This window comes from Pristiophorus japonicus, chromosome 18 (genome assembly GCF_044704955.1).
Source record: "Pristiophorus japonicus isolate sPriJap1 chromosome 18, sPriJap1.hap1, whole genome shotgun sequence".
Taxonomy (NCBI): Eukaryota; Metazoa; Chordata; class Chondrichthyes; family Pristiophoridae; genus Pristiophorus; species Pristiophorus japonicus.
The window spans coordinates 52,668,672-52,695,693 of record NC_091994.1 but is presented as its reverse complement, the minus strand read 5'-3'; the positions used below and the strand labels follow the sequence as shown (position 1 = coordinate 52,695,693).

Below are 27,022 nucleotides of genomic sequence, written 5' to 3'. Positions count from 1 at the left end.
CGCACTGGAGACAGAGAACACTGGGGCCTCACACTAGAGGCTGAGAACACTGGGGCCTCACACTAGAGACTGAGAACACTGGGGCATCGCACTAGAGACTGAGAACACTGGGGCCTCACACTAGAGACTGAGAACACTGGGGCCCACACTAGAGGCTGAGAACACTGGGGCCTCACACTAGAGGCTGAGAACACTGGGGCCTCACACTAGAGACTGAGAACACTGGGGCCTCACACTAGAGACTGAGAACACTGATGCCCCACACTAGAGACTGAGAACACTGGGGCCTCACACTAGAGACTGAGAACACTGGGGCCTCCCACTAGAGGCTGAGAACACTGGGGCCTCACACTAGAGACTGAGAACACTGGGGCCTCACACTAGAGACTGAGAACACTGGGGCCTCGCACTCGAGGCTGAGAACACTGGGGCCTCACACTAGAGACTGAGAACACTGGGGCCTCACACTAGAGGCTGAGAACACTGGGGCATCACACTAGAGACTGAGAACACTGAAGCCTCACACTAGAGGCTGAGAACACTGGGGCCTCACACTAGAGGCTGAGAACACTGGGGCCTCACACTAGAGACTGAGAACATTGGGGCCCCACACTAGAGAATGAGAACACTGGGGCCTCACACTAGAGACTGAGAACACTGGGGCCTCACACTAGAGACTGAGAACATTGGGGCCTCACACTAGAGACTGAAAACACTGGGGCCTCACACTAGAGGCTGAGAACACTGGGGCTTCACACTAGAGGCTGAGAACACTGGGGCTTCACACTAGAGGCTGAGAACACTGGGGCCTCGCACTAGAGACTGAGAACACTGGGGCCTCCCACTAGAGACTGAGAACACTGGGGCCTCGCACTAGAGACTGAGAACAATGGGGCCTCGCACTAGAGACTGAGAACACTGGGGCCTCGCACTAGAGACTGAGAACACTGGGGCCTCCCACTAGAGACTGAGAACACTGGGGCCTCGCACTGGAGACAGAGAACACTGGGGCCTCACACTAGAGGCTGAGAACACTGGGGCCTCACACTAGAGACTGAGAACACTGGGGCATCGCACTAGAGACTGAGAACACTGGGGCCTCACGCTAGAGACTGAGAACACTGGTGCCCCACACTAGAGACTGAGAACACTGGGGCCTCACACTAGAGGCTGAGAATACTGGGGCCTCACACTAGAGACTGAGAACACTGGGGCCTCGCATTAGAGACTGAGAACACTGGGGCTTCGCACTAGAAACTGAGAACTCTGGGGCCTCCCACTAGAGACTGAAAACACTGGGACCTCCCACTAGAGACTGAGAACACTGGGGGCTCGCACTAGAGACTGAGAACACTGGGGCTTCACACTAGAGACTGAGAACACTGGGGCTTCACGCTAGAGACTGAGAACAATGGGGCCTCCCACTAGAGACTGAGAACACTGCGGCCTCACACTAGAGACTGAGAACACTGGGGCCTCGCACTAGAGACTGAGAACACTGGGGCCTCCCACTAGGGACTGAGAACACTGGGGCCTCGCACTAGAGACTGAGAACAGTGGGGCCTCACACTAGAGGCTGAGAACACTGGGGCCTCACACTAGAGACTGAGAACACTGGGGCCTCGCACTAGAGACTGAGAACACTGGGGCCCCACACTAGAGACTGAGGACACTGGCGCCTCAGATTAGAGACTGAGAACACTGGGGCCTCACACTAGAGACTGAGAACACTGGGGCATCGCACTAGAGACTGAGAACACTGGGGCCTCACGCTAGAGACTGAGAACACTGGTGCCCCACACTAGAGACTGAGAACACTGGGGCCTCACACTAGAGGCTGAGAATACTGGGGCCTCACACTAGAGACTGAGAACACTGGGGCCTCGCATTAGAGACTGAGAACACTGGGGCTTCGCACTAGAAACTGAGAACTCTGGGGCCTCCCACTAGAGACTGAAAACACTGGGACCTCCCACTAGAGACTGAGAACACTGGGGGCTCGCACTAGAGACTGAGAACACTGGGGCTTCACACTAGAGACTGAGAACACTGGGGCTTCACGCTAGAGACTGAGAACAATGGGGCCTCCCACTAGAGACTGAGAACACTGCGGCCTCACACTAGAGACTGAGAACACTGGGGCCTCGCACTAGAGACTGAGAACACTGGGGCCTCCCACTAGGGACTGAGAACACTGGGGCCTCGCACTAGAGACTGAGAACAGTGGGGCCTCACACTAGAGGCTGAGAACACTGGGGCCTCACACTAGAGACTGAGAACACTGGGGCCTCGCACTAGAGACTGAGAACACTGGGGCCCCACACTAGAGACTGAGGACACTGGCGCCTCAGATTAGAGACTGAGAACACTGGGGCCTCACACTAGAGACTGAGAACATTGGGGCCTCACACTAGAGACTGAAAACACTGGGGCCTCACACTAGAGGCTGAGAACACTGGGGCCTCACACTAGAGGCTGAGAACACTGGGGCCTCACACTAGAGACTGAGAACACTGGGGCCTCACACTAGAGGCTGAGAACACTGGGGCCTCACACTAGAGGCTGAGAACACTGGGGCCTCACACTAGAGGCTGAGAACACTGGGGCCTCACACTAGAGGCTGAGAACACTGGGGCCTCACACTAGAGGCTGAGAACACTGGGGCCTCACACTAGAGGCTGAGAACACTGGGGCCTCACACTAGAGGCTGAGAACACTGGGGCCTCACACTAGAGACTGAGAACACTGGGCCCCACACTGGAGACTGAGAACACTGGGCCTCACACGAGAGACTGAGAACACTGGGGCCTCACACGAGAGACTGGGAACACTGGGCCCCACACTGGAGACTGAGAACACTGGGCCTCACACGAGAGACTGAGAACACTGGGACCTCACACGAGAGACTGAGAACACTGGGGCCCCACACTAGAGGTTGAGAACACTGGGGCCTCACACTAGAGACTGAACACTGGGGCTTCACACTAGAGGCTGAGAACACTGGGGCCCCACACTAGAGGCTGAGAACACTGGGGCCTCACACTAGAGGCTGTGAACACTGGGGCATCACACTAGAGACTGAGAACACTGGGGCCCCACACTAGAGGCTGAGAACACTGGGGCCCCGCACTAGAGACTGAGAACACTGGGGCCTCACACTAGAGGCTGAGAACACTGGGGCCTCACACTCGAGACTGAGAACACTGGGGCCTCACACTAGAGACTGAGAACACTGGGGCCCCGCACTAGAGACTGAGAACACTGGGGCCCCACACTAGAGACTGAGAACACTGGGGCCCCACACTAGAGGCTGAGAACACTGGGGCCTCACACTAGAGACTGAGAACACTGGGGCCCCACACTAGAGACTGAGAACACTGGGGCCCCACACTAGAGGCTGAGAACACTGGGGCCTCACACTAGAGGCTGAGAACACTGGGGCCTCACACTAGCCCAGTCCTGAAGGACAGAGCGGCCTACCTGGCCCTACCTGGTGAGGCCACCAATACCAACCTGAGTGACTTGGCCTACAGCCCGAAGCTGCTTTCACTGCAAGTGCACCCACTTCCAGCACCATTTTGCAGCTCAGGAAAAAAAAGGGATGGAGACATTATAGCACCGGGCACAGATGCAAATTGCAACCCGCCTACTCGCACTGCACCCACCCCACCCCGCCCCCGTGTGTGGTCCTCGCCCCGCCGTGTGTAGTCCTTGTCCCGCCCCCCCCTCCCCCCCGAACCCACAGTCTGTTCGAGCTTTAAACCAGCTCCACGGCCTATCCACACCTTCTCCATCAAACAGTGCACGACATGGTGTTACAGTCGTAAGGTTATACCACTGCACAGGTGATTCACACGTTTCTCTGACTAATCCACAGAATATCTTCAAATTCCATTTTGAATCCCATTTAAAAAAAACTGGAAATAAAAATCTGTAATCAGTGAAAGTGACCATGAACCTGCCGGGTGGTCGTAAAAAACCCACCTAGTTCACGAATGTCCTTCAGGGAGGAAATCTGCTGCCCTTACCCGGTCTGGCCGACATGTGTCTCCAGACCCACAGCACTGCCCTGTGAAATGGCCCAGTGAGTGACTCCATTGTATCAAACTACAACCATTTCGGACAACTCGGGGCGGGCGATAGCTGGCAGTGACACTCACACCCTGAGAATGAATTTTAAGAAACAGGAATCTAATACATCGGGGGATGCAGCTATCCTTCATTTTAACATCTTTTCTCTATTAATAAAAGTTCATGTTTTGTTTGCCTGTCTCTGTAACACAAAGCCTTCAATCCCACAATCAGCCCCAGCAGTTTTACTCCTGTGACCTTCACTATACTGGTGCATTTGTGGAGATACGTCACGTCCTGCCTCGAGGTTCGTTGGTGACACTCCTTTATTGACTCCCACGTTGAGAATGTTTCATTGATAAAGAATTACTGGTAAACGAGCACATGACATCCAGGTATAAACACTCCCTTGTACATCAAACACTGGTGCCTTCTCCGATTGGCCGTTAGTAACCTCAGCGCCTATCATGACCGGGGAACTAACCGGGGGAGTGGGGGGCAGTGAATTGGCTCTCCTGGCCTCAATCACTCGGGTTGCTGTTGTACAACCTGAAATTCAAAGAGCAATTTGAAGAATAAACAGTAACAAACTGGGCCAGTGTTTGAAAGGCGAGTGCCCTCAGCACATTAAAGAGCCTGACTGTTGATCCACATCGAGATGAGCCTTTAGAATGGCTCTAAACTGAAGCCCGTCACAGAAAACAGATTGAGATTTTATAATGGAAGTTTATTAAAAGGTTAAGGCAGATACTGTTTACATCAGCAATAGACAAAAATGTTCCCTTCATTGTGGCACCTACACTCCTACATTCCAACAGTGGCTACACTTCAAAGTACTTCATTGGATGTGAAGCGCTTTGGAATGTCCTGAGGTTGTGAAAGGCGCTATATAAATGCAAGTCTTTCTTACACTTCTCAATATCGCTGCGAATGTATGTTAATACGTGCTGGGATAATGGCACCAACGGATCCCAGACAGGGCGGAGTGATTGGTGGGGGGGAGGGCGGAGTGATTGGTGGGGGGGGAGGGCGGAGTGATTGGTGGGGGCGAGGGCGGGGTGATTGGTGGGGGCGAGGGCGGATGATTGGTGGGGGGGAGGGCGGAGTGATTGGTGGGGGGGAGGGCGGAGTGATTGGTGGGGGGGGAGGGCGGAGTGATTGGTGGGGGGGAGGGCGGAGTGATTGGTGGGGGGGGAGGGCGGAGTGATTGGTGGGGGTGAGGGCGGAGTGATTGGTGGGGGCGAGGGCGGAGTGATTGGTGGGGGCGAGGGCGGAGTGATTGGTGGGGGGGAGGGCGGAGTGATTGGTGGGGGGGGAGGGCGGAGTGATTGGTGGGGGCGAGGGCGGAGTGATTGGTGGGGGGGAGGGCGGAGTGATTGGTGGGGGGGGAGGGCGGAGTGATTGGTGGGGGCGAGGGCGGAGTGATTGGTGGGGGCGAGGGCGGAGTGATTGGTGGGGGGGAGGGCGGAGTGATTGGTGGGGGGGAGGGCGGAGTGATTGGTGGGGGCGAGGGCGGAGTGATTGGTGGGGGGGAGGGCGGAGTGATTGGTGGGGGGGAGGGCAGAGTGATTGGTGAGGGGGAGGGCGGAGTGATTGGTGGGGGGGAGGGCAGAGTGATTGGTGGGGGGGAGGGCGGAGTGATTGGTGGGGGGGAGGGCAGAGTGATTGGTGGGGGGGAGGGCGGAGTGATTGGTGGGGGGGAGGGCGGAGTGATTGGTGGGGGGGAGGGCGGAGTGATTGGTGGGGGGGAGGGCGGAGTGATTGGTGGGGGGGAGGGCGGAGTGATTGGTGGGGGATGACGTTTGAAGGCAATCACAGCTGCAAATTTTAACAAGGCTGTTCAAGTGTCGGAATATTTGTCTGAAACATTTCAGCCCCAATTCTAAGCGGGGCCAGGAATTGGATGGGTGAAGGGGTGAGTCCATCAGCAAACAGCCTGACTTCGGCAGTGAGAGGCCCAGGGCGACTTTAACTCCCAAGCCTCATCTGCATATGCCCCGGGTCAGCTGGCCAACCAGAGACGGGCAGGGAAGGGGGGAGCTGAGCGATGGGCTGGCAGGGAGGCAATTCAGGTGGTAGGAACAGTCGCCGAACTCCGGGGAGAGGGTCTTGGGGAGAGGGTCTCGGGGAGGGCTCGCAATGGGGATCGGGGCAGGGGAGAACTAGAGGTTCCTTGTGGTACCTGAAGGAATAATCCTCTGCCTCCATACCTGGTCTCTCGTCACTAGCACGGCCTCCCTGCTCCGGCCTGACCCCGATCTGTATATCTCAAGGACCTGCTGGCTTCAGACCGGTGTCCTTGCCAACTGCTCAGAATAGATTAAAGTTCAAGCCAGCGGGAGTGGTGTGGGATATCGAGGGATGGTCACCTGACTGATTTTAAGTGTCCCGGTGGGGTTAAAATCCGCCCTCGGAAACTTGAGGACATGTTGACACCGAGCACACAATGCATGCGTTATTTTCTGACAGCCAATAGGAAGGAAGGGTACATATTATAATTTGGGAGCTGCCGATCGTTGATTATCCCTCCAGATATCACCACTCCATCCTCCGCCAACATCTGTCCCCTGTCACACCGCCCTTTCAAACGTCAACTCTTACCTGTCCCAATGTAGCCATCACATCTCCTGAAATGGCTTCCCCTCTAAGCCCATGTGCCCACTGCTGGCATGCCCCAAGGTGCTCATGGCGCCTCGCATTACCCCTTTGCCCAAGAAGCCATCCTTCTCACTGAAATACTGACCCTTGGCGACACTGTCAACTCGCTGCTGGTCAAATTCCCCGTGTGTACTGACAATGGTCGGCTTTACATTTCCGTCACCGTCAAACATCCATACACCACTGGCCTGTGTCTCAAACCCATCGCTGAAGTTCATATTCACCCCGCCACTGTCTACAGTACAGGTGCTCTCCTTGCTGACCTCCGGAACTCCAACCTCCACAAAACCCTGTCACCCACAGACACTAACAAAACAGCAAAACACTGCGGCTGCTGGAATCAGAAATATAAACAGGGAATGCTGAAAATACTCAGCGGGTCAGGCAGCAGAGAGAAACAGAGTTAATGTTTCAGATGGATGACCCTTCGTCAGAACCTCAGACACTCGCAGCCTAATCCCACTTGCTCATCACTCCAGCCAGCTCCGACCTCTTCTTCTGCTACTGCTGTGTGTGGGTCCTCTTCCCTCCCCGTTGGGAAATACTGGGGGTGGTTTGCTGTGTTAACAACAGGTTTGCTTCTTTGCAATCACGTCGACTTGCGCAGTGAGGGTGGGGGGGGGGGGGGGTTGCTGGGATGGGCAGTGGGGGAGGGGTTGCTGGGATGGGCAGTGGGGGAGGGGGTTGCTGGGATGGGCAGTGGGGGAGGGGGTTGCTGGGGTGGGCAATGGGGGAGGGGTTGCTGGGATGGGCAATAGGGGAGGGGTTGCTGGGGTGGGCAATGGGGGAGGGGTTGCTCGGGTGGGCAGTGGGGGAGGGGTTGCTGGGATGGGCAATAGGGGAGGGGTTGCTGGGATGGGCAGTGGGGGAGGGGGTTGCTGGGATGGGCAGTGGGGGAGGGGGTTGTTGGGGTGGGCAATGGGGGAGGGGTTGCTGGGATGGGCAATAGGGGAGGGGTTGCTGGGGTGGGCAATGGGGGAGGGGTTGCTCGGGTGGGCAGTGGGGGAGGGGTTGCTGGGATGGGCAGTGGGGGAGGGGTTGCTGGGGTGGGCAGTGGGGGAGGGGTTGCTGGGGTGGGCATTGGGGTAGGGGTTGCTGGGATGGGCAATAGGGGAGGGGTTGCTCGGGTGGGCAGTGGGGGAGGGGTTGCTGGGATGGGCAGAGAGGGAGGGGTTGCTGGGATGGGCAATAGGGGAGGGGTTGCTGGGATGGGCAGTGGGGGAGGGGTTGCTGGGGTGGGCAGTGGGGTAGAGGTTGCTGGGATGGGCAATAGGGGAGGGGTTGCTGGGGTGGGCAGTGGGGGAGGGGTTGCTGGGGTGGGCAGTGGGGTAGGGGTTGCTGGGATGGGCAATAGGGGAGGGGTTGCTGGGGTGGGCAGTGGGGGAGGGGTTGCTCGGGTGGGCAGTGGGGGAGGGGTTGCTGGGGTGGGCAGTGGGGGAGGGGTTGCTGGGGTGGGCAGATGGGGGAGGTGATGGTGTACAGATTGCACCAATGTGATGGCATTGTCTTATTCGTGAGGAGTTCCCAGAAAGAGAAGAGAATATTTAAAGTGAGGTGTGAACGCAGTGAGTGGGGTAGGGGGTGAGGGGGGGGGGTGGAGCAAGCCTAAACCGCCTCCCCCTCCATGAAGTAGTGAGCGAGAGAGCCAGGTGACGGTAACCGGTGGAATTGATCTGCGTGACCTCTGTCAGTCTGCCGCCCGACCCCAGCTGCGAGCGCGGGACCTCGGGCAGCAGGAGGCCATGGCGGGGGAGGGGAAGCTGAGGTATCGGGGAATAGGCAGTCAGCGAGGTGACCCGCTCCCCCCGGCCCAAAAGGCAACAAAGAGCTTTGTTTACTTTTCTGGTCCCTTCGCTGTTTGCAGCCGGGTCAGTGGGGGGGGTGCGTGCGGGGGGGCGCCGGGTTGGGTTGGGGGGAGGGGCTGGGTTGGGGAGGGGCCAGGTTGGTAGGGGGAGGGGCCACGTTGGGTTGGGGCGAGGGGCGGGTTGGGTCGGGGAGAGGGGCCAGATCGGGTTGGGTCAGGGGGAGGGGCCAGGTCGGGGTGAGAGGCCGGGTTGGGTCGGAGGTCGGGGTCGGTTTGTGTCGGGGGGAGGGGCCGGTTTGGGTCGGGGGTGAGGGAGAGGCCGGGTTGGGTTGGGTCGGGGGAGGGCTGGGTTGGGTTGGGGAGAGGCCGGGTTGGGTTGGGGGGAGGGGTGAGGTTGGGGTGAGGGGTCAGGTTGGGTCGGGGGAGGGCCGGGTTGGGGGTGGGGGCCCGGTCGGGTTGGGTCGATGGGAAGGGTCTGTTTGGGTCGGGGGTGGGGGAGAGGCTGGGTTGGGTTGGGGGGAGGGGTCAGGTTGGGTCAGGGGAGGACCGGGTTGGGGGTTGGGGCCCGGGGCCCGGTCGGGTCGGGGGGAGGCTGGTTTGGGTCGGGGGTGGGGGAGAGGCCGGGTTGGGTTGGGGGGAGGGGTCAGGTTGGGTCGGGGGAGGGCCGGGTTGGGGGTGGGGGCCCGGTCGCATTGGGTCGGTGGGAGGGGTCTGTTTGGATCGGGGGAAGGCCTTGGTGGGATAGCCCTTGGGTTACGTGCAGTCGGGCCCCCGTGACGTCACTCCGGCCCGATCTATGTATTTCGAGACGGACGGCACTGGAAGGCAGTGGGAAGATGCCGACTATTAACTGCCTGGGCGAGCAGGGCTAAAATCGGCCTTTTGTCGTCTGCCATCGCTGCCCATTGCCCATTCCCCACGCTAACCCTAACCCCACTTCACAGTTGTCTGCTTTTTGCGCGCGAGCGACTCAGTTTTCTTCTCTCTGCCAAAGCTGCAGGCAGGAACCTTCGCTGAGCCCCGCCTCACTGACGCGCCAGTTCCAAACATCGACAACAGGGCTGGTTTAAATCTGCAGCTTTATTAAGACAAAAAGAATCTGTAAATATTTACATCAACCCAACGACAGTCCCTGATCTCACTTCCTGTCACGTGACTTGTATTTGCAGTGCCCTGGTGTTACAGAGGCGCACAGCTCAAGTTACGCTCGTTAATACCATCGTCGTCTTCTTCTTTCGTATGGTAGTAGCAAATCAAATCAAATATCAATACCCAAGTTGGATAGCCAGGCCAAAGCTTCCGGTGTAACAGCGTGGATATCTTGTAGGCTGCCTGCAAATTACCTCTGAGGGCAGTGCTCGATGGCATGCTCCAGGGTCTGATTAGGAGCTAAATAGTCGCATGATGGGGGTGCTTCAATCTTACACCTTTTGAAAAAGGTGGCAGCATCTACCCTGATTGATTGTGAGGCGGTTGATGGTTGTCCACTGTTTGCAAGGTTTGATCCTACAGGTTGTACTGTGGGGTCCTCTATAAGTTAACGCCATGATACACTGGGGCAGCAACCATCCACTGGGTATCAGCCGAGGCTGCTGTGTGTGGCCTGTCGATCTTACTCTGCCAAAGGGTAAGCAGCTTCTGAGAATCATCGGCCTAAAAATCCCGGTCGAGCTCTTCCGGCGCACACGACTGGAAAAAGATGCGTACCCCGGGCCTCCTCTCCCTGCGCGCCGCAGCGCATGCTCATAGGCTCATCCGTAAACTGCTGTCACATGGCTCTGGGCAGCCAATCAAGCTATAGTATTTTCTCATTCATAATAACAGGAACTCTGTAAATTGGCGTTCCCATTATTGTGAATGAGAAATCCCCAAACACTAATAAAAAAATAGAAAATATACACTACATATTTAAGATTCATTTAAATTAAAGTTATTAATGTATTATAAAAAAATATTTATCACATTTTTTAATTATGGTTTTAAATAAACTTACCGTAATGGGCAGAGTTTTTAACAATAAAGTGTGTTTATTTAATTTAATTTAATTGTGTTTGTGCGTGTTTTAAAACTCTTATGCCTTTAACAGTAGGCTATGTGCTGCTTTTATCGGACGCAAGAGTTTTCAGGACATTTGCCGGGCAAGATATGGGTATATCCCGCAATCCTGCCCGTGCAAATGTCCTCGCTCCTGAGATGCGGAGGATCTGTCAGGCTCCAGCTTGACAGAACAGAAAAGCTGGTTTCCAGCGCGCGTGCATGTGACCGGCTTTCCCAGGTCACACACTGTGTACCTGCCCCATTGAAACACACTGGGCACTGGGAGTGCCGGCCCATTCAGTACAGGCACTGGGAGTGCAGGCCCGGTCAGTACAGGCACTGGGAGTGTAGGCCCAGTCAGTACAGGCACTGGGAGTGTAGGCCCAGTCAGTACAGGCACTGGGAGTGTAGGCCCAGTCAGTACAGGCACTGGGAGTGTAGGCCCAGTCAGTACAGGCACTGGGAGCACAGGCCCAGTCAGTACAGGCACTGGGAGTGTAGGCCCAGTCAGTACAGGCACTGGGAGTGTAGGCCCAGTCAGTACAGGCACTGGGAGTGTCGGCCCAGTCAGTACAGGCACTGCAAGCACAGGCCCAGTCAGTACAGGCACTGGGAGCACAGGCCCAGTCAGTACAGGCACTGAGAGTGTAGGCCCAGTCAGTACAGGCACTGGGAGTGTCGGCCCAGTCAGTACAGAAACTGGAGCACAGGCCCAATCAGTACAGGCACTGGGAGTGTTGGCCCAGTCAGTACAGGCACTGGGAGCACAGGCCCAGTCAGTACAGGCACTGGGAGCGCAGGCCCAATCAGTACAGGCACTGAGAGTATAGGCCCAGTCAGTGCAGGCACTGGGAGCACAGGCCCAGTCAGTACAGGCACTGGGAGTGTCGGCCCAGTCAGTACAGGCACTGGGAGTGTAGGCCCAGTCAGTACAGGCACTGGGAGTGTCGGCCCAGTCAGTACAGGCACTGGGAGTGTCGGCCCAGTCAGTACAGGCACTGGGAGTGTCGGCCCAGTCAGTACAGGCACTGGGAGTGTCGGCCCAGTCAGTACAGGCACTGGAGCACAGGCCCAATCAGTACAGGCACTGGGAGCACAGGCCCAATCAGTACAGGCACTGGGAGCACAGGCCCAGTCAGTACAGGCACTGGGAGTGTCGGCCCAGTCAGTACAGGCACTGGGAGTGTAGGCCCAGTCAGTACAGGCACTGGAGCACAGGCCCAGTCAGTATAGGCACTGGGAGCACAGGCCCAGTCAGTACAGGCACTGGGCTCAACAAAGATATATTCCAGTGAAAAAGAAGGGCGGTAAAAGAAGGGATAACCAGCCGTGGATAACCAAGGAAATAAAGGAGAATATCAAATTAAAAACCAATGCGTATAAGATGGCCAAGGTTAGTGGGAAACTAGAAGATTGGGGAAATTTTAAACGACAGCAAAGAATGACTAAGAAAGCAATAAAGAAAGGAAATGTCATGTATCTTACATTATTATATCCTAACATGCTATACATGACTGTAATAAGATATGACCTGTAACCACCAGCATACCTTACCACCAGGGGTGCACTTGCAAGAGACAGGTATATAAGGACAGGTCTCAGGCAAGTACAGCATTCCAGAGCTGTGAAATAAAGGTGCAGGTCCAGAGTGACCTTGACTTCACTACATGCCTCGTGTGGATCTGTACTGAGGGGACAGGACCTTACAGGAAAGATAGATTACGAAAGTAAACTTGCGCAAAACATAAAAGTAAAAGCTTTTACCGATATATAAAATGGAAGAGAGTGACTAAAGTAAATGTTGGTCCCTTAGAAGATGAGAAGGGGGATTTAATAATGGGAAATGTGGAAATGGCTGAGGCCTTAAACAATTATTTTGCTTCGGTCTTCACAGTGGAAGACACAAAAACCATGCCAAAAATTGATGGTCACGGGAATGTGGGAAGGGAGGACCTTGAGACAATCACTATCACTAGGGAGGTAGTGCTGGACAGGCTAATGGGACTCAAGGTAGACAAGTCCCCTGGTCCTGATGAAATGCAGCCCAGGGTATTAAAAGAGATGGCGGAAGTTATAGCAGATGCATTCGTTATAATCTACCAAAATTCTCTGGACTCTGGGGAGGTACCAGCAGATTGGAGAGCAGCTAATGTAACGCCTCTGTTTAAAAAAGGGGGCAGACAAAAGGCAGGTAACTGTAGGCCGGTTAGTTTAACATCTGTAGTGGAGAAAATGCTTGAAGCTATCATTAAGGAAGAAATAGCGGGACATCTAGATCGGAATAGTGCAATCAAGCAGACGCAACATGGATTCATGAAGGGGAAATCATGTTTAACTAATTTACTGGAATTCTTTGAGGATATAACGAGCATGGTGGATAGAGATGTAGCAATGGATGTGGTGTATTTAGATTTCCAAAAGACATTCGATAAGGTGCCACACAAAAGGTTACTGCAGAAGATAAAGGTACGCGGAGTCAGAGGAAATGTATTAGCATGGATCGAGAATTGGCTGGCTATCAGAAAGCAGAGAGTCGGGATAAATGGGTACTTTTCGGGTTGGAAATCGGTGGTTAGTGGTGTGCTACAGGGATCGGTGCTGGGACCACAACTGTTTACAATATACATAGATGACCTGGAAGAGGGGACAGAGTGTAGTGTAACAAAATTTGCAGATGACACAAAGATTAGTGGGAAAGCAGGTTGTGTAGAGGACACAGAGAGGCTGCAAAGAGATTTAGATAGGTTAAGCGAATGGGCTAAGGTTTGGCAGATGGAGTGTAGGCCCAGTCAGTACAGGCACTGGGAGTGCAGGCCCAGTCAGTACAGGCACTGGGAGTGCAGGCCCAGTCAGTACAGGCACTGGGAGTGCAGGCCCAGTCTGTGCAGGCCCAGTCAGTACAGGCACTGGAAGTGTAGGCCCAGTCAGTACAGGCACTGGGAGTGCAGGCCCACTCTGTGCAGGCCCAGTCAGTACAGGCACTGGGAGTGCAGGCCCAGTCTGTGTAGGCCCAGTCAGTACAGGCACTGGAAGTGTAGGCCCAGTCAGTACAGGCACTGGGAGTGCAGGCCCTGTCAGTACAGGCACTGGGAGTGCAGGCCCAATCAGTACAGGCACTGGGAGTGCAGGCCCAGTCAGTACAGGCACTGGGAGTGCAGGCCCAGTCAGCACAGGCACTGGAAGTGTAGGCCCAGTCAGTACAGGCACTGGGAGTGTCGGCCCAGTCAGTACAGGCACTGGGAGTACAGGCACTGGGAGTGCAGGCCCAGTCAGTACAGGCACTGGAAGTGCAGGCCCAGTCAGTACAGGCACTGGGAGTGCAGGCCCAGTCAGTACAGGCACTGGGAGTGCAGTCCCAGTCTGTGCAGGCCCAGTCAGTACAGGCACTGGGAGTGCAGGCCCAGTCAGTACAGGCACTGGAAGTGCAGGCCCAGTCAGTACAGGCACTGGGAGTGCAGGCCCAGTCAGTACAGGCACTGGGAGTGCAGGCCCAGTCAGTACAGGCACTGGGAGTGCAGGCCCAGTCAGTACAGGCACTGGGAGTGCAGTCCCAGTCTGTGCAGGCCCAGTCAGTACAGGCACTGGAAGTGTAGGCCCAGTCAGTACAGGCACTGGGAGTGCAGGCCCGGTCAGTAAGGCTCGATTACAAAATATTCCTCGAACACAGATCAAACACCATCAGCCCAAGTCCTCAGGCTCGGGTTCCTCCATCAAATGAACAGCTGCCATCACAGGGCCTAACTGCTGGGCTGAGGAGTTGGTGGGCCGCCTCCGCGATTCAGTGACAGACACATGAGATGCCGCAGGGGAAAGTAAAGCTTGGGCCGCAGGACGTGGAATAGTCCACGTAACGTCCCGCCACAACCAGGGTCGCCACGTTGGATATATTCATTACCTGACCTCCCGTCTCCCACCGCCCGCCCAGTCAAACAATCTATTCTCCGCCTCCAATATTTTCATAACTCAAACAAACACGTTCAAAGGAAATGGAAAACGAGACAGACAGTTTGGTTTTGCTGCCCCGACGGCTTTTCACCGGGGTTGTGCAAGCAGTATCCTGGAGATTATTCCCCAATCCCTAGAGACCCCAGGGCAGTCCTGCAGGGCTGGCAGGCCGAGGGGGCTGCAATTCAGGGTCGCGGAGTTGGCAAAACTTGTCCAGGGGCAGGCTGGCAGTGAATGATGGGTCGGTAGGTTAGTGCTCACTGTGCAGCACCCTCACCCTCAGGGTCAGGAGGTTGTGGGTTCAAGTCCCACTCCACAGACTTGAGCATATAATCTAAACCGACACTTCAGAGGGAGCGCCGCACTGTCGGAGGGGCAGTACTGAGGGAGTGCCACATTGTCGGAGGGGCAGTACTGAGGGAGTGCCACATTGTCGGAGGGGCAGTACTGAGGGAGTGCCGCATTGCCGGAGGGGCAGTACTGAGGGAGTGCTACACTGTCGGAGGGGCAGTACTGAGGGAGCGCCGCATTGTCGGAGGGGCAGTACTGAGGGAGTGCCGCATTGCCGGAGGGGCAGTACTGAGGGAGTGCTGCACTGTCGGAGGGGCCGTCTTTCGGATGAGACCAAGGCCCTGACTACTCTCTCAGGTGGATGTAAAAGATCCCACGACACTATTTCGAAGAAGAGCAGGGGAGTTATCCCCTGTGTCCTGGGGTCAATATTTATCCCTCCAACAACATAACAAAAAACAGATTATCTGGTCATTATCACATTGCTGTTTGTGGGAGCTTGCTGTGCACAAATTGGCTGCTGCGTTCCCCACATTACAACAGTGACTACATTCCAAAAAGTACTTCATTGGCTGGAAAGCGCTGAGATGTCCGGTGGTCATGAAAGGCGCTATATAAATGCAAGTCTTTCTTTCAAACAGGAGAAGTAGTGTTTGAATGTGCACACAGTGTGTTTGTGTTCAGGGTGTGACCTTCACACCCAAACACCACCACGTCAGCCTCGGTTACAGCACATTCACAATTCAAAGCCTCATCATTACAGACAGTCCTTTGGGCAATGGAGCCACAAATCTCTTCGGCAACAACCAACGAGGAGCTAAGAACAGGTTTTTAGTAACAGCTTTTTAAAAGGAAGTCACGCAGGACTGTGGCTTTATGAGCAGGTCATCATCATCATCAGAGGCAGCCCCTCGGAATCGAGGAAGACTTGCTTCCACTCAAAGTGAGTTCTCAGGTGGCTGAACAGTCCAATACGGGAATTACAGTCCCTGTCACAGGTGGGACAGACAGTCGTTGAGGGAAGGGGTGGGTGGGACTGGTTTGCTGCACGCTCCTTCTGCTGCCTGCGCTTGATTTCTGCATGCTCTCGGCGATGAAACTCGAGGAGCTCAGCGCCCTCCCGGATGTACTTCCTCCACTTAGGGCGGTCTTTGGCCAGGGACTCCCAGGTGTCGGTGGGGATGTTGCACTTTATCAAGGAGGCTTTGAGGGTGTCCTTGAAACGTTTCCGAGTAGAGCGCTTACTTTAGGAGTCTTGTGTCGGGCATGCGAACAATGTGGCCTGCCCAGTGGAGCTGGTCAAGTGTGGTCAGTGCTTTGATGCTGGGGATGTTGGCCTGGTCGAGGACACTAACGTTGGTGCATCTGTCCTCCCAGGGGATTTGCAGGATCTTGTGGAGGCAGCACTGGTGGTATTTCTCCAGCACTGGTGGTATTTCTCCAGCACTTCGAGGTGTCGACTGCATATGGTCCACGTCTCTGAGCCAATAAGGAGGGTGGGTATCACTACTGCCCTGTAGACCATGAGCTTGGTGCCAGATTTAAGGTCCTGGTCTTCAAACACTCTCTTTCTCAGGTGACGAAGGCTGCACTGGGACACTGAAGGCAGTGTTGGACCTAGTCACCGACGTCTGCCCATGCTGACAGTAGGCTCCCGAGGTATGGAAAATGGTCCACGTTGTCCAAGGCCGTGCCGTGGATCTTGATGACTGGGGGCCAGTGCTGTGTGGTGGGGTCAGGTTGGTGGAGGACCTTTGTCTTACGGATGTTTAGTGTAAGGCCCATGCTTTTGTACGCCTCGGTGAAGATGTTGACCATGACTTGGAGTTCAGTCTCTGAATGTGCGCAGACACAAACGTCGTCCGTGTACTGTAGCTCGATGACAGAGGTTGGGACGATCTTGGATCTAGCATGGAGACGACGAAGGTTGGACAGGTTCCCACTGGTTCTATAGTTTAGTTCCACTCCAGCGGGGAGCTTGTTGAGTGTGAGATGGAGCACTGCAGTGAGAAAGATCGAGAAGAGGGTTGGGACGATGATGCAGCCCTGCTTGACCCCGGTCCGGACGTGGATTGGGTCTGTGGTGGATCAATTGGTCAGGATCACGGCCTGCGTATCATCGTGGAGCAGGCAGAGAGGTCATAAGAAGGGGTCGGCACACTGTCGACTGTACCAATGAGGCAGGAGGGAGGGGTTAATGCACTGTCGACTATACCAATACAGCAGGAGGGAGTGGTTAATGCACTGTAGACTATACCAATACAGCAAGAGGGAGGGGTTAATGCACTGTAGACTATACCAACACAGCAAGAGGGAGGGGTTAATGCACTGTAGACTATACCAATACAGCAGGAGGGAGGGGTTAATGCACTGTACATCTTTGGATACCATCTTATATAAAATAGCTAAATTATTTTGGCAATATCACAATGCAAACAATATCTAACAAACGGGTTCAACAGGTTCATTGGCAACTATCTTACAGGATATTTACAGTAATTTTACAATATATACAAATAAATACCATCTCAAAAAGTAAAGACAATGTCTAAAGGGGCGTCTTGATGTGGGGACAGACATTTGCTGGCCGGTGCTGATTCTAAGTGTATCGATTTGGTCCAGTGGAACGTCGGCAGTAATTCCGCTCAGTGGTTGTGACCGTGGGGACTGCAATAGAGAGAGATACAAGGTCAGCGACACAGAGATGGACATCAGTCAGCGACACAGCCCTGCTCAGTAACAGGTGCACCGGTTCTGCTGGTGTGCACCTGAAAGCCAGGCCGGCAGCTGTGCCTGAACCTCAATATCCGTCAGCTGGGGAGGCAAATGGCAGCCTCCTCACCCACCCCTCACTGTGGCCCTGACTTTCACTCTGGGCGGACTCCCTGCTCAGGCCCGAGTTAAAATTACAGTCGGGTCTCAATGACGTCACGGGGCCACGCCATTGCTCGTGTAAAGAAGGACCCCATTGGCTCCGGGCATCTGTCCTTGCTGCCTGCTCGGGAGCACAGCTTCAAATTGCAGCTGTTGCGATCGTGGCGGCCTTTGGAGCCCGGGAGATTTGAACTGCCCAGCCGCCAGGTTTATGCTGGGCAAAGAGGGTTAAATTCACCCCGTGTCTCTGTCCCACTCCACCTGGTTAGAACTTCGAGTGTTAATGGATAGGCGAGATCCTACAACGATCTAAGAGACGGGAACTGGACAAGGTGCCTGAGCAGAGGCTGGCTGGAGCCCCTCACTGCTGCTATAGAATTTCTTCAAATTCCAAAAGCGTGTGATTGATTATACCAGGCGAGGCGGCTGTTACATTTTAAAGCACCCCCGCCTCCCCCCCCTATCCCCCACACCAAGTGCTGCCTGAAAATGGTGGCCTTCAATGCAACAGTGCTCTGACACTGCACCCTGCTGAGGCATCTATGATGGCAGGTACGTCAGAGGAGGCATTCCTGTCACCAGCCAATCAGCTGCCATCACCTCTGGAGGGAAATTCCCAAAGCGACGGGAGAGGGAGGAGGAAATCCGTTCCTCCTTATGCTTCCCGCTGGTGAAATGCTATCCTATGGGCCGAGTCTTTGATCCCAAGTTCATCAAATGGCAGGTTCTTTGAAGGGCAAGGGGAATTTGAAATGCTGATACACTTTAACCGAGCGGGTTTTCCAATTGCTGTCAGACAATTAAACTGCTCCAATGCACAGTTCACACCTTGTCAAGGGTCATGGGGAGCGGACGGGGAAGTGGAGTTGGGGCCAAGATCGGATCAGCCATGATCTTATTGAATGGCGGAGCAGGCTCGAGGAGCCAAATGGCTGACTCCTGCTCCTAAGAATCAAAGAGCTTGTAGCAGGGTCCAAACCCCAGTTCCACGCTCTGCGGACACTTTATATAACCGATGCGATAGGGCAGGGAACGACGGCCACTGCTCAGTTACTGCCTCTGCTCGGCTGTGGGATTTTGGAGATGGAGGAAGGACAGTCAGCATGGATTTGTTCAGAGAAGGTCCTGTCTGACTAACTTGATTGAATTTTTCGAGGAGGCAACCAGGAGGGTAGATGAGTGTAATATGTTTGATGTAGTGTATATGGATTTTAGCAAAGCTTTTGATAAGGTTCCATATGGCAGACTGGTCACGAAGGTAAAAGCCCATGGGATCCAGGGCAAAGTGGCAAGTTGGATCCAAAATTGGCTCAGAGGCAGGAAGCAAAGGGTAATGGTTGATGGTTGTCTTTGTGACTGGAAGGATGTTTCCAGTGGGGTTCCGCAGGGCTCAGTGCTGGGTCCCTTGCTTTTTGTGGTATACATCAATGACTTGGACTTGAATGTTGGGAGTATGATTAAGAAGTTTACAGATAACACTAAAATTGGCCGTGTGATTGATAATGAAGAAGAAAGCAGCGGACTGTAGGAAGATATCAATGTACTGGTCAGGTGGGCAGAACAGTGGAAAATGGAATTCAATCCAAAGAAGTGTGAGGTAATGCATTTGGGGAGGGCTAACAAGGCAAGGGAATACACATTAAATGGTAGGACACTGAAGTAGAGGAACAGAAGGACCTTGGAGTGCAGGTCCACAGATCCCTGAAGGTAACAGGCCAGGTGGATAAGGTGGTTAAGAAGGCATACGGGATACTTGCCTTTAATAGCCGAGGCATAGAATACAAGAGCAGGGGGGTTATGCTTGAACTGTATAAAACACTGGTTAGGCCACAGCTGGAGTACTGCGTGCAGTTCTGGTCAAATATTACAGGAAAGATGTGATTGCACTAGAGAGGGTAGAGAGGAGATTTACGAGGATGTTGCCTGGACTGGAGAATTTTACCTATGAGGACAGATTGAATAGGCTGTGTTTGTTTTCCTTGGAACAGAGGAGGCTGAGGGGGAACATTATTGAGGTGTATAAAATTATGAGGGGCCTGGATAGAGTGGATAGGAAGGACCTATTTCCCTTGGCAGAGGGGTCAACAACCAGGGGGCATAGATTTAAAGTAATTGAGGGAGGTTTAGAGGAGATACGAGGGGAAATGTTTTCACCCAGAGGGCGGTGGGGGTCTGGAACACACGGCCTGAAAGGGAGGTAGAGGCAGAAACCCTCACCACATTTAAAAAATACTTGGATGTGCACTTAAAGTGCCGTAACCCACAGGGCTACGGACCGAGAGCTGGAAAGTGGGATTAGGCTGGGTAGCTCTTGGTCGGCCGGCACGGATACGATGGGCCGAAATGGCCTCCCTCTGTGCTGTAAATCTCTCTGACTCTGTGAGAAGGTAGGGAGAGTTAGTGGCAGCTCGTCCTTACCTCACACTGGATGTTAGCTCCAGGCTGGCCGGACATTTGACAAAGGTGGCTTCCTGCGAGGGGGCGATTGCAGCCGAGGCTTCCTTCAAACAGAACACCATCCTAGAGCGGCAGAGACACATCAGCAGGCCACTCATCGCCAAAACCCATTTCAACATAACTCAAACGCAAAAGATAACTCTAAAGGCTTTCTTTAATATTTCATTGTCTAATAATCTTTCACATCCGAGAGTTTGGTCTTAATCATCTTCCTCTCATATTTTTATTCGTGAATTCTCCGTTATAGCGCCTCACAAACAAGGGTCACCAGGGGACCTTTAAATCCTTAGTGTGGTACAGGGTGGCGCTGACTCTGGTCCATGGAAAGCATGCAGCCACCCTGGTACAGGGAGTATCCCCAATTGTAACTTGTCCCATGTCCACATGTCTGTCAAACCAACTGCAGTAACCAATGTCCCAATAACGCGGACTCCCGCGCCCAACCTGTGTCTTGGAAGCTGTTACAGCTTCAGCTCTGATCCACAACTGTGCCCAAATAAAAAGTTATTTAAGAACACTGCTGTATCAGTGCCAGCTGTGGCTCAGTGGACAGCACTCTCGCCTCTGAGGCAGAAGGTTGTGGTTTGGAGTCCCACTCCAGGGACTCGAGCACATAAACCTAGGCTGACACTCCAGAGCAGTACTGAGGGAGTGCCGCACTGTCGGAGGGGCAGTACCGAGGGAGCCCCATACTGTCGGAGGGGCAGTACTGAGGGAGTGCCGCACTGTCGGAGGGGCAGTACCGAGGGAGCCCCGTACTGTCGGAGGGGCAGTACCGAGGGAGCATCGTACTGTCGGAGGGGCAGTACTGAGGGAGTGCCGCACTGTCGGAGGGGCAGTACTGAGGGAGCCCCGTACTGTCGGAGGGGCAGTACTGAGGGAGTGCCGCACTGTCGGAGGGGCAGTACCGAGGGAGCCCCGTACTGTCGGAGGGGCAGTACTGAGGGAGTGCCGCACTGTCGGAGGGGCAGTACCGAGGGAGCCCCGTACTGTCGGAGGGGCAGTACTAAGGGAGTGCCACATTGTCGGAGGGGCAGTACTGAGGGAGTGCTGCGCTGTCGGAGAGGCAGTACTGAGGGAGTGCCGCACTGTCGGAGGGACAGTACTGAGGGAGCGCTGCATTGTCGGAGAGGCAGTACTGAGGGAGCGCTGCACTGTCGGAGGGTCAGTACTGAGGGAGTGCTGCACATCGGAGGGGCCATCTTTCAGATGAGACGTTAAACTGAGGCCCTGTCTGCCCTCTCAGGTGGATGTAAAAGATTCCATGGCACTATTTCAAAGAAGAGCAGGGGAGTTATCCCTGGTGTCCTGGCCAATATTTATCCCTCAATGAACATAACAAAAACAGATTATCTGCTCATTATCACGTTGCTGAATGTGGAAGCTTGCTGTGCGCAAGTTGCCAACAGTGACTACACTCCAAAAGTACTTCATTGGCTGTAAAGCGCTTTGAGATGTCCGGTGGCCATGAAAGGCGCTATATAAATGTAAGTCTTCCTTTGTTTCGGCTGTGTTCAGTACAATCGTTGCATTGTGAGCAAGGGGAGACACGGTGCACTGTGACACGGTTTTACACACAGGTCCTGACACGAGAGGTCCCCTCCCTGGCCAGCAGTGCTGATGGGACGGGTTCAGAGGGTCAGCGCCGGTAGAACACTGTGTCTCAGAGACTGCCCGAGAGGCTCCACGGCGAGAGGTGGAACTGGTTTATTGAGAAACTCCACCGTTCCATCCCAATGATGATGCAAATGAAACTACACAGCAGGAATAATTCAGAGATTTTTCCAGTCTATCCTGTTAATGATGCATTTAAAAGGAAGCTGGATAAACACATGCGGGAGAAGGGATAGAAGGATATACTGACAGAGGGAGATGAAGAGGGGTGGGAGGAGGTTGGTGTGGAGCGGTTCGGCCGAATGGCCTGTTCCTGTGCAGTAAACACTGTGTCATTCTATTTATATCACACGAGACAACGTCAAACAGTAGCCATCGTATTTCCCAGAACACCAGTGTGAGGGGAAGACCATCAATGATCTACACCACGTCCTTACAATCGACCATTTATATCTTGAGAGGAAGGACAACTGCTCTCTGTATCTCTAACTGGGGCAGGTCGGGGGGCCTCCTTGTAGGACTGCTCCTGGGCACGGCCAAGGGGGCCATCAGCCGGTCCAGGCAGCGGACGGTCGAGGGGGTCGTTCAGCCCGACTGCCTGCCTCTCTTCCACGGTTACATCCGAGCCAGGGTGTCCCTGGAGATGGAGCACGTGGTGTCCACCGGTACGCTCGCGGCCTTCCGCGTGAGGTGGGCGCTGGAGGGACTGGAGTTCATCATCACCCCTGGCAACCAAATTTTAATTTGAACCACTTAATGTCTAAAGTTTAATTTGTTTATTTGTCGGTTTAGTGCCCCTCGAATAAGGGGGCGCTTGTATAATGTTCCACTAAAGGTAGCTGTATCTCTAACCGAGCTGGTGTCCCCTCGCACCTGTAGCAAAGCACGTCAAATCAGCTTAGAGAATACTTCTGTTCAGTCACTCCCTCCTTACTTTTTTTGTGTTTCTCCAGACTTGACTCGGATCCTGCGAACGTGGATATCAGATTGGGAAAGGAGAGAGGTGGTCCAGAGCGACAGGTTGGACCAGGACACGGAACTCTTCATGCTTTTCCAGAGTGAATTCCAGGTTAAGGACGACGTCCACTTAAACTTAATCAGCACCAGATCTCCAATGTCCATCTCCGTCACTACCAGGAATGAGTGGGTCTTGTTGGGTGCAAACCTCTCCATGCTGAATAAAGGAATGAGACAGCTCGTGTGAGCATTGCTAGCTTTACCAAAGGGAAGACGAGTTAGCGGTGGGTCAACTGTGGGTTGCAATGATCGGACACTGGACGGGGCGGTTGATGTAAACTCTCGCCACATTGGGTATTTGGCAGTTGTAGTACGACGGGTGGTACCGTACTTAGCGACCCACACAGGACGTAGATTGCAGGGGCAGTGCAGCTGTAGCCTGCCAACCCCCCCGGTGATTCCCTCAGCGTACGTGTGTTGCTAGGGGAGAAAAGGCCTCTCCCCAGGGTGGATAAAGGAAGTTCTCACCAGCATCACTCTCGTGTGCTGAAGTCAGATTGGCACTGCCAGTCCATTGGTTCGCTCAAGATCAGTCACAATCATTCCTGTTGGGTCCAGCAGACCAACAGAGTGAGGTTCGAGTGAGCTGGTGTAGGGGATAGCGGTGAAAATGATCCCCAGATGTGTGTAGTGATACCCGCCCTCCTGTATGGCTCAGAGACATGGACCATGTACAGTAGACACCTCAAGTCGCTGGAGAAATACCACCAACGATGTCTCCGCAAGATCTTGCAAATCCCCTGGGAGGACAGACGCACCAACGTTAGCGTCCTCGCTGTCTCACAATGTGACAGGGTCTGTGGCTCTCGTACTGGACTGTTCAGCCACCTAAGGACTCATTTTAAGAGTGGAAGCAAGTCTTCCTCGATTCCGAGAGACTGCCCTAGGATGACGACGATGCGTGTGATTGACATCAACACAAAGAAAACACAAACTGTAAAATAGAAAAGGAAATCAAAGACTCGAAACAGGGGAATGGAAAAAAATTAACATTCAAGACGGCAAACCAGACGGTGCCAAAGTAAAGAGCGTTGGATTACTGACTGTAGGCCATTGATTGAGATCAGACAGCAGACAACTCAGTGTGGCGCTGAGCTTAAAGCAGCAATAAACATCTATAGATTTTGATCTAGATGGTAATGACTCTGAAGCCTCAACTATCTTTTGGATGAGACGTTAAACCGAGGTCTGCCTGCTCAAGTGGATGTAAAAGATCCCACGGCACTGTCCAAAGAGGAGCAGGGGAGTTCTCCCCGTTGTCCTGGCCAATATTTATCCCTTAACCAACACCACCAAAGCAGATGATCTGGTCATTACCACATTGGTAATGGTGGGAGCTTGCTGTGCACAAACTGGCTGCCGCGTTTCCCACATTACAACAGTGACTACACTTTGGGATATCCTGAGGTCGTGAAAGGCGCTATATAAATGCAAGCCTTTTCTTTTACGTCATTGCCGTGCAGTTTTAGAACCCTTTGATTTTGAGAAGTCCGAATTCAACATGGACACATATTATCGGCCATCTCAGTTGCACCTTTTACACCTTCATGAGCTCATACTTGAAAACGGAACTCTCATGTTCAGTCAGTAACACAAGGACATTGCTGGTAATTACTGCCTTTCAAATCTCCAGGCCTTGCAACTAATTGGCCCGGCCATTGGGTGTAGTCATGTGATGGTGATGTTACTGGACGAGTAATGCAGAGGCCTGGACTAGTAATTCAGTGGAACGTGAGTTTAAATCCACCATGGCAGTTTGAGATATTTGAAAAATCTGGAAATAAAAACTGATATTAGTAAAAGTGGCCAAGGGGGACTCTGAACTCCCAAAAATGGGTGGGTTGCAGTTGGGTTGGAGGGTAAAATTCAAAAAATCTGAAACAGGAACCCAACCCGCCCACTTCCGCATTTAACTGCGCGGGACGAAGGGCGGGACAAGGGGCGGGCGACCAATCCGCTTGCAGGAGGCGGGTTGGTCAGTCAATATTATAATGAGGCCGCCTGCCTTCATTCTAACAGTCATTCTATTTTGAACTCGTGTCGACCGGGTTTCCCAGGCTTCCGGAAATCCAGCAGCTGAAAGGAGGAGCGAGGGGCTGAATCCATGAGTTGAGTGCCTTTACAGCACTGCTTGTGGGCCAGGAGGAGCGGGAGTGCTTGCCCCGGCCCAACATGATACCCACTGAAATCACCATATCCTCCCCCCCCACCCACTGGCAATCTGTCTGCTCGCCGCGCCCCACCACTGAGATCGGACACCCCCCGGCAATCTGTCTGCTCCCCCCCCCGCCACCCCAGTTGACCAGCTGGGCTCGTGTCTTGTCCTGCCCAACAGGGCCTCTAACCTGCCGATCAGGCCCCGACCTGCGTGAGAACACAGCGGCAGGTCGGGGCAATAAAAGGAGCAGAGGGTCGGCGGCCCAGGATCAGCGCGAGCTGGTGCAGGAGGGCGAATGCAGCAAAGAGTGACATCAAGGTCCAGGTCGGTGATTGGAGCGTGGGCAGGTACAGCAGGAGCGGCGAGAGACTGTGGAGGGATGTGATCGGGGCCCAGGGGCCTCGGGGCAGCACGGGCCAACCCACACTGCAATATGTGTGCGCACTGGGTCAGTGCAACAGAGCTGGTCTCCAGTCATCCTGGTTAATCCTTGCCACTGGACCAAAACCTAACTCTGTCAAACATAGAGACATAGAAACACAGAAAATAGGTGCAGGAGTAGGCCATTCGGCCCTTCGAGCCTGCACCACCATTCAATAAGATCATGGCTGATCATTCAACCTCAGTATCCCTTTCCTGCTTTCTCTCCATACCCCTTGATCCCTTTGGCCGTAAGGGCCATATCTAACTCCCTTTTGAATATATCTAATGAACTGGCCTCAACATCTTTCTGTGGTAGAGAATTCCACAGGTTAACAACTCAGTGAAGAAGTTTCTCCTCATCTCGGTCCTAAATGGCTTACCCCTTATTCTTAGACTGTGACCCCAGGTTCTGGAACTCCCCAGCAACGGGAACATTCTTCCTGCCTCTAACCTGTCCAATCCCATCAGAATTTTACATGTTTCTATGAGATCCCATCTCATTCTTCTAAACTCCAGTGGATACAAGCACAGTTGATCCAGTGTCTCCTCATATGACAGCCCAGCCATCCCGGGAATCAGTCTGGTGAACCTTCGCTGCACTCCCTCAATAGCAAGAATGTCCTTCCTCAGATTAGGAGACCAAAACTGAACACAATATTCCAGGTGAGGCCTCACTAAGGCCCTGTACAACTGCAGTAAGATCTCCCTGCTCCTATATTCAAATCCCCTAGCTATGAAGGCCAACATGCCATTTGCCTTCTTCACCGCCTACTGTACCTGCATGCCAAACTTCAATGACTGATGAACCATGACACCCAGGTCTTGTTGCACCTCCCCTTTTCCTAATCTGTCACCATTCGGATAATATTCTGTCCTCCTGTTTTTACCACCAAAGTGGATAACCTCACATTTATCCACTTTATACTGCATCTGCCATGCATTTGCCCACTCATCTAACCTGTCCAAGTCACCCTGCAGCCTCTTAGCATCCTCCTCACAGCTCACACCGCCACCCAGCTTAGTGTCATCTGCAAACTTGGAGACATTACACTCAATTCCTTCATCTAAATCATTAATGTATAATGTAAATAGCTGGGGTCCCAGCACTGAACCCTGCGGTACTCCACTAGTCACTGCTTGCCGTTTATTCCGACTCTCTGCTTCCTGTCTGCCAACCAGTTCTCTAGCCACGTCAGTACATTACCCCCAATACCATGTGCTTTAATTTTGCACACTAATCTCTTGTGGGACCTTGTCAAAGGCCTTTTGAAAGTCCAAATACACCACATCCACTGGTTCTCCCTTGTCCACTCTACTAGTTGCATCCTCAAAAAATCCAGAAAATTAGTCAAGCAGGATTTCCCTTTCATAAATCCATGTTGACTTGGACCGATCCTGTCACTGCTTTCCAAATGCGTTGCTATTACATCTTTAATAATTGATTTCAACATTTTCCCCACCACCGATGTCAGGCTAACTGGTCTATAATTCCCTGTTTTCTCTCTCCCTCCTTTTTAAAAAAGTGTCAAGCCCGTGTGGTGGCTGGTGTGCAACGGCCACCACACGGTACAAAAATCCACGCACAGGCATCTTCCACCCTTCAGGATCCACAATATTAGGTCCTTTATTGAAACACCTGTGAACTCATCCTTTTTTGGCGTGAAAGCAAGCCA

General features: G+C 53.6%; 1 protein-coding gene across 5 annotated transcripts in view; it reads right to left on the bottom strand.

The window, feature by feature from the left end:
- Positions 1 to 9,595: 9,595 nt before the first annotated feature.
- Positions 9,596 to 27,022, bottom strand: part of LOC139228727 (lipoprotein lipase-like) — a 43,154-nt gene continuing 25,727 nt past the window's right edge. For 3 of the 5 annotated variants that reach the window (XM_070860018.1, XM_070860021.1, XM_070860019.1), the window contains 3 exons: positions 22,686 to 22,925; positions 20,099 to 20,200; positions 9,596 to 17,473 (listed from right to left, as the gene is read on the bottom strand). In XM_070860018.1, the coding sequence (XP_070716119.1) occupies positions 17,452 to 17,473; positions 20,099 to 20,200; positions 22,686 to 22,925 (364 nt within the window). In that variant the 3' untranslated portion in view covers positions 9,596 to 17,451. The remainder of the gene's footprint in view (positions 17,474 to 20,098; positions 20,201 to 22,685; positions 22,926 to 27,022) is intronic. The other 2 variants (XM_070860020.1, XM_070860022.1) reach the window with 2 other exon arrangements.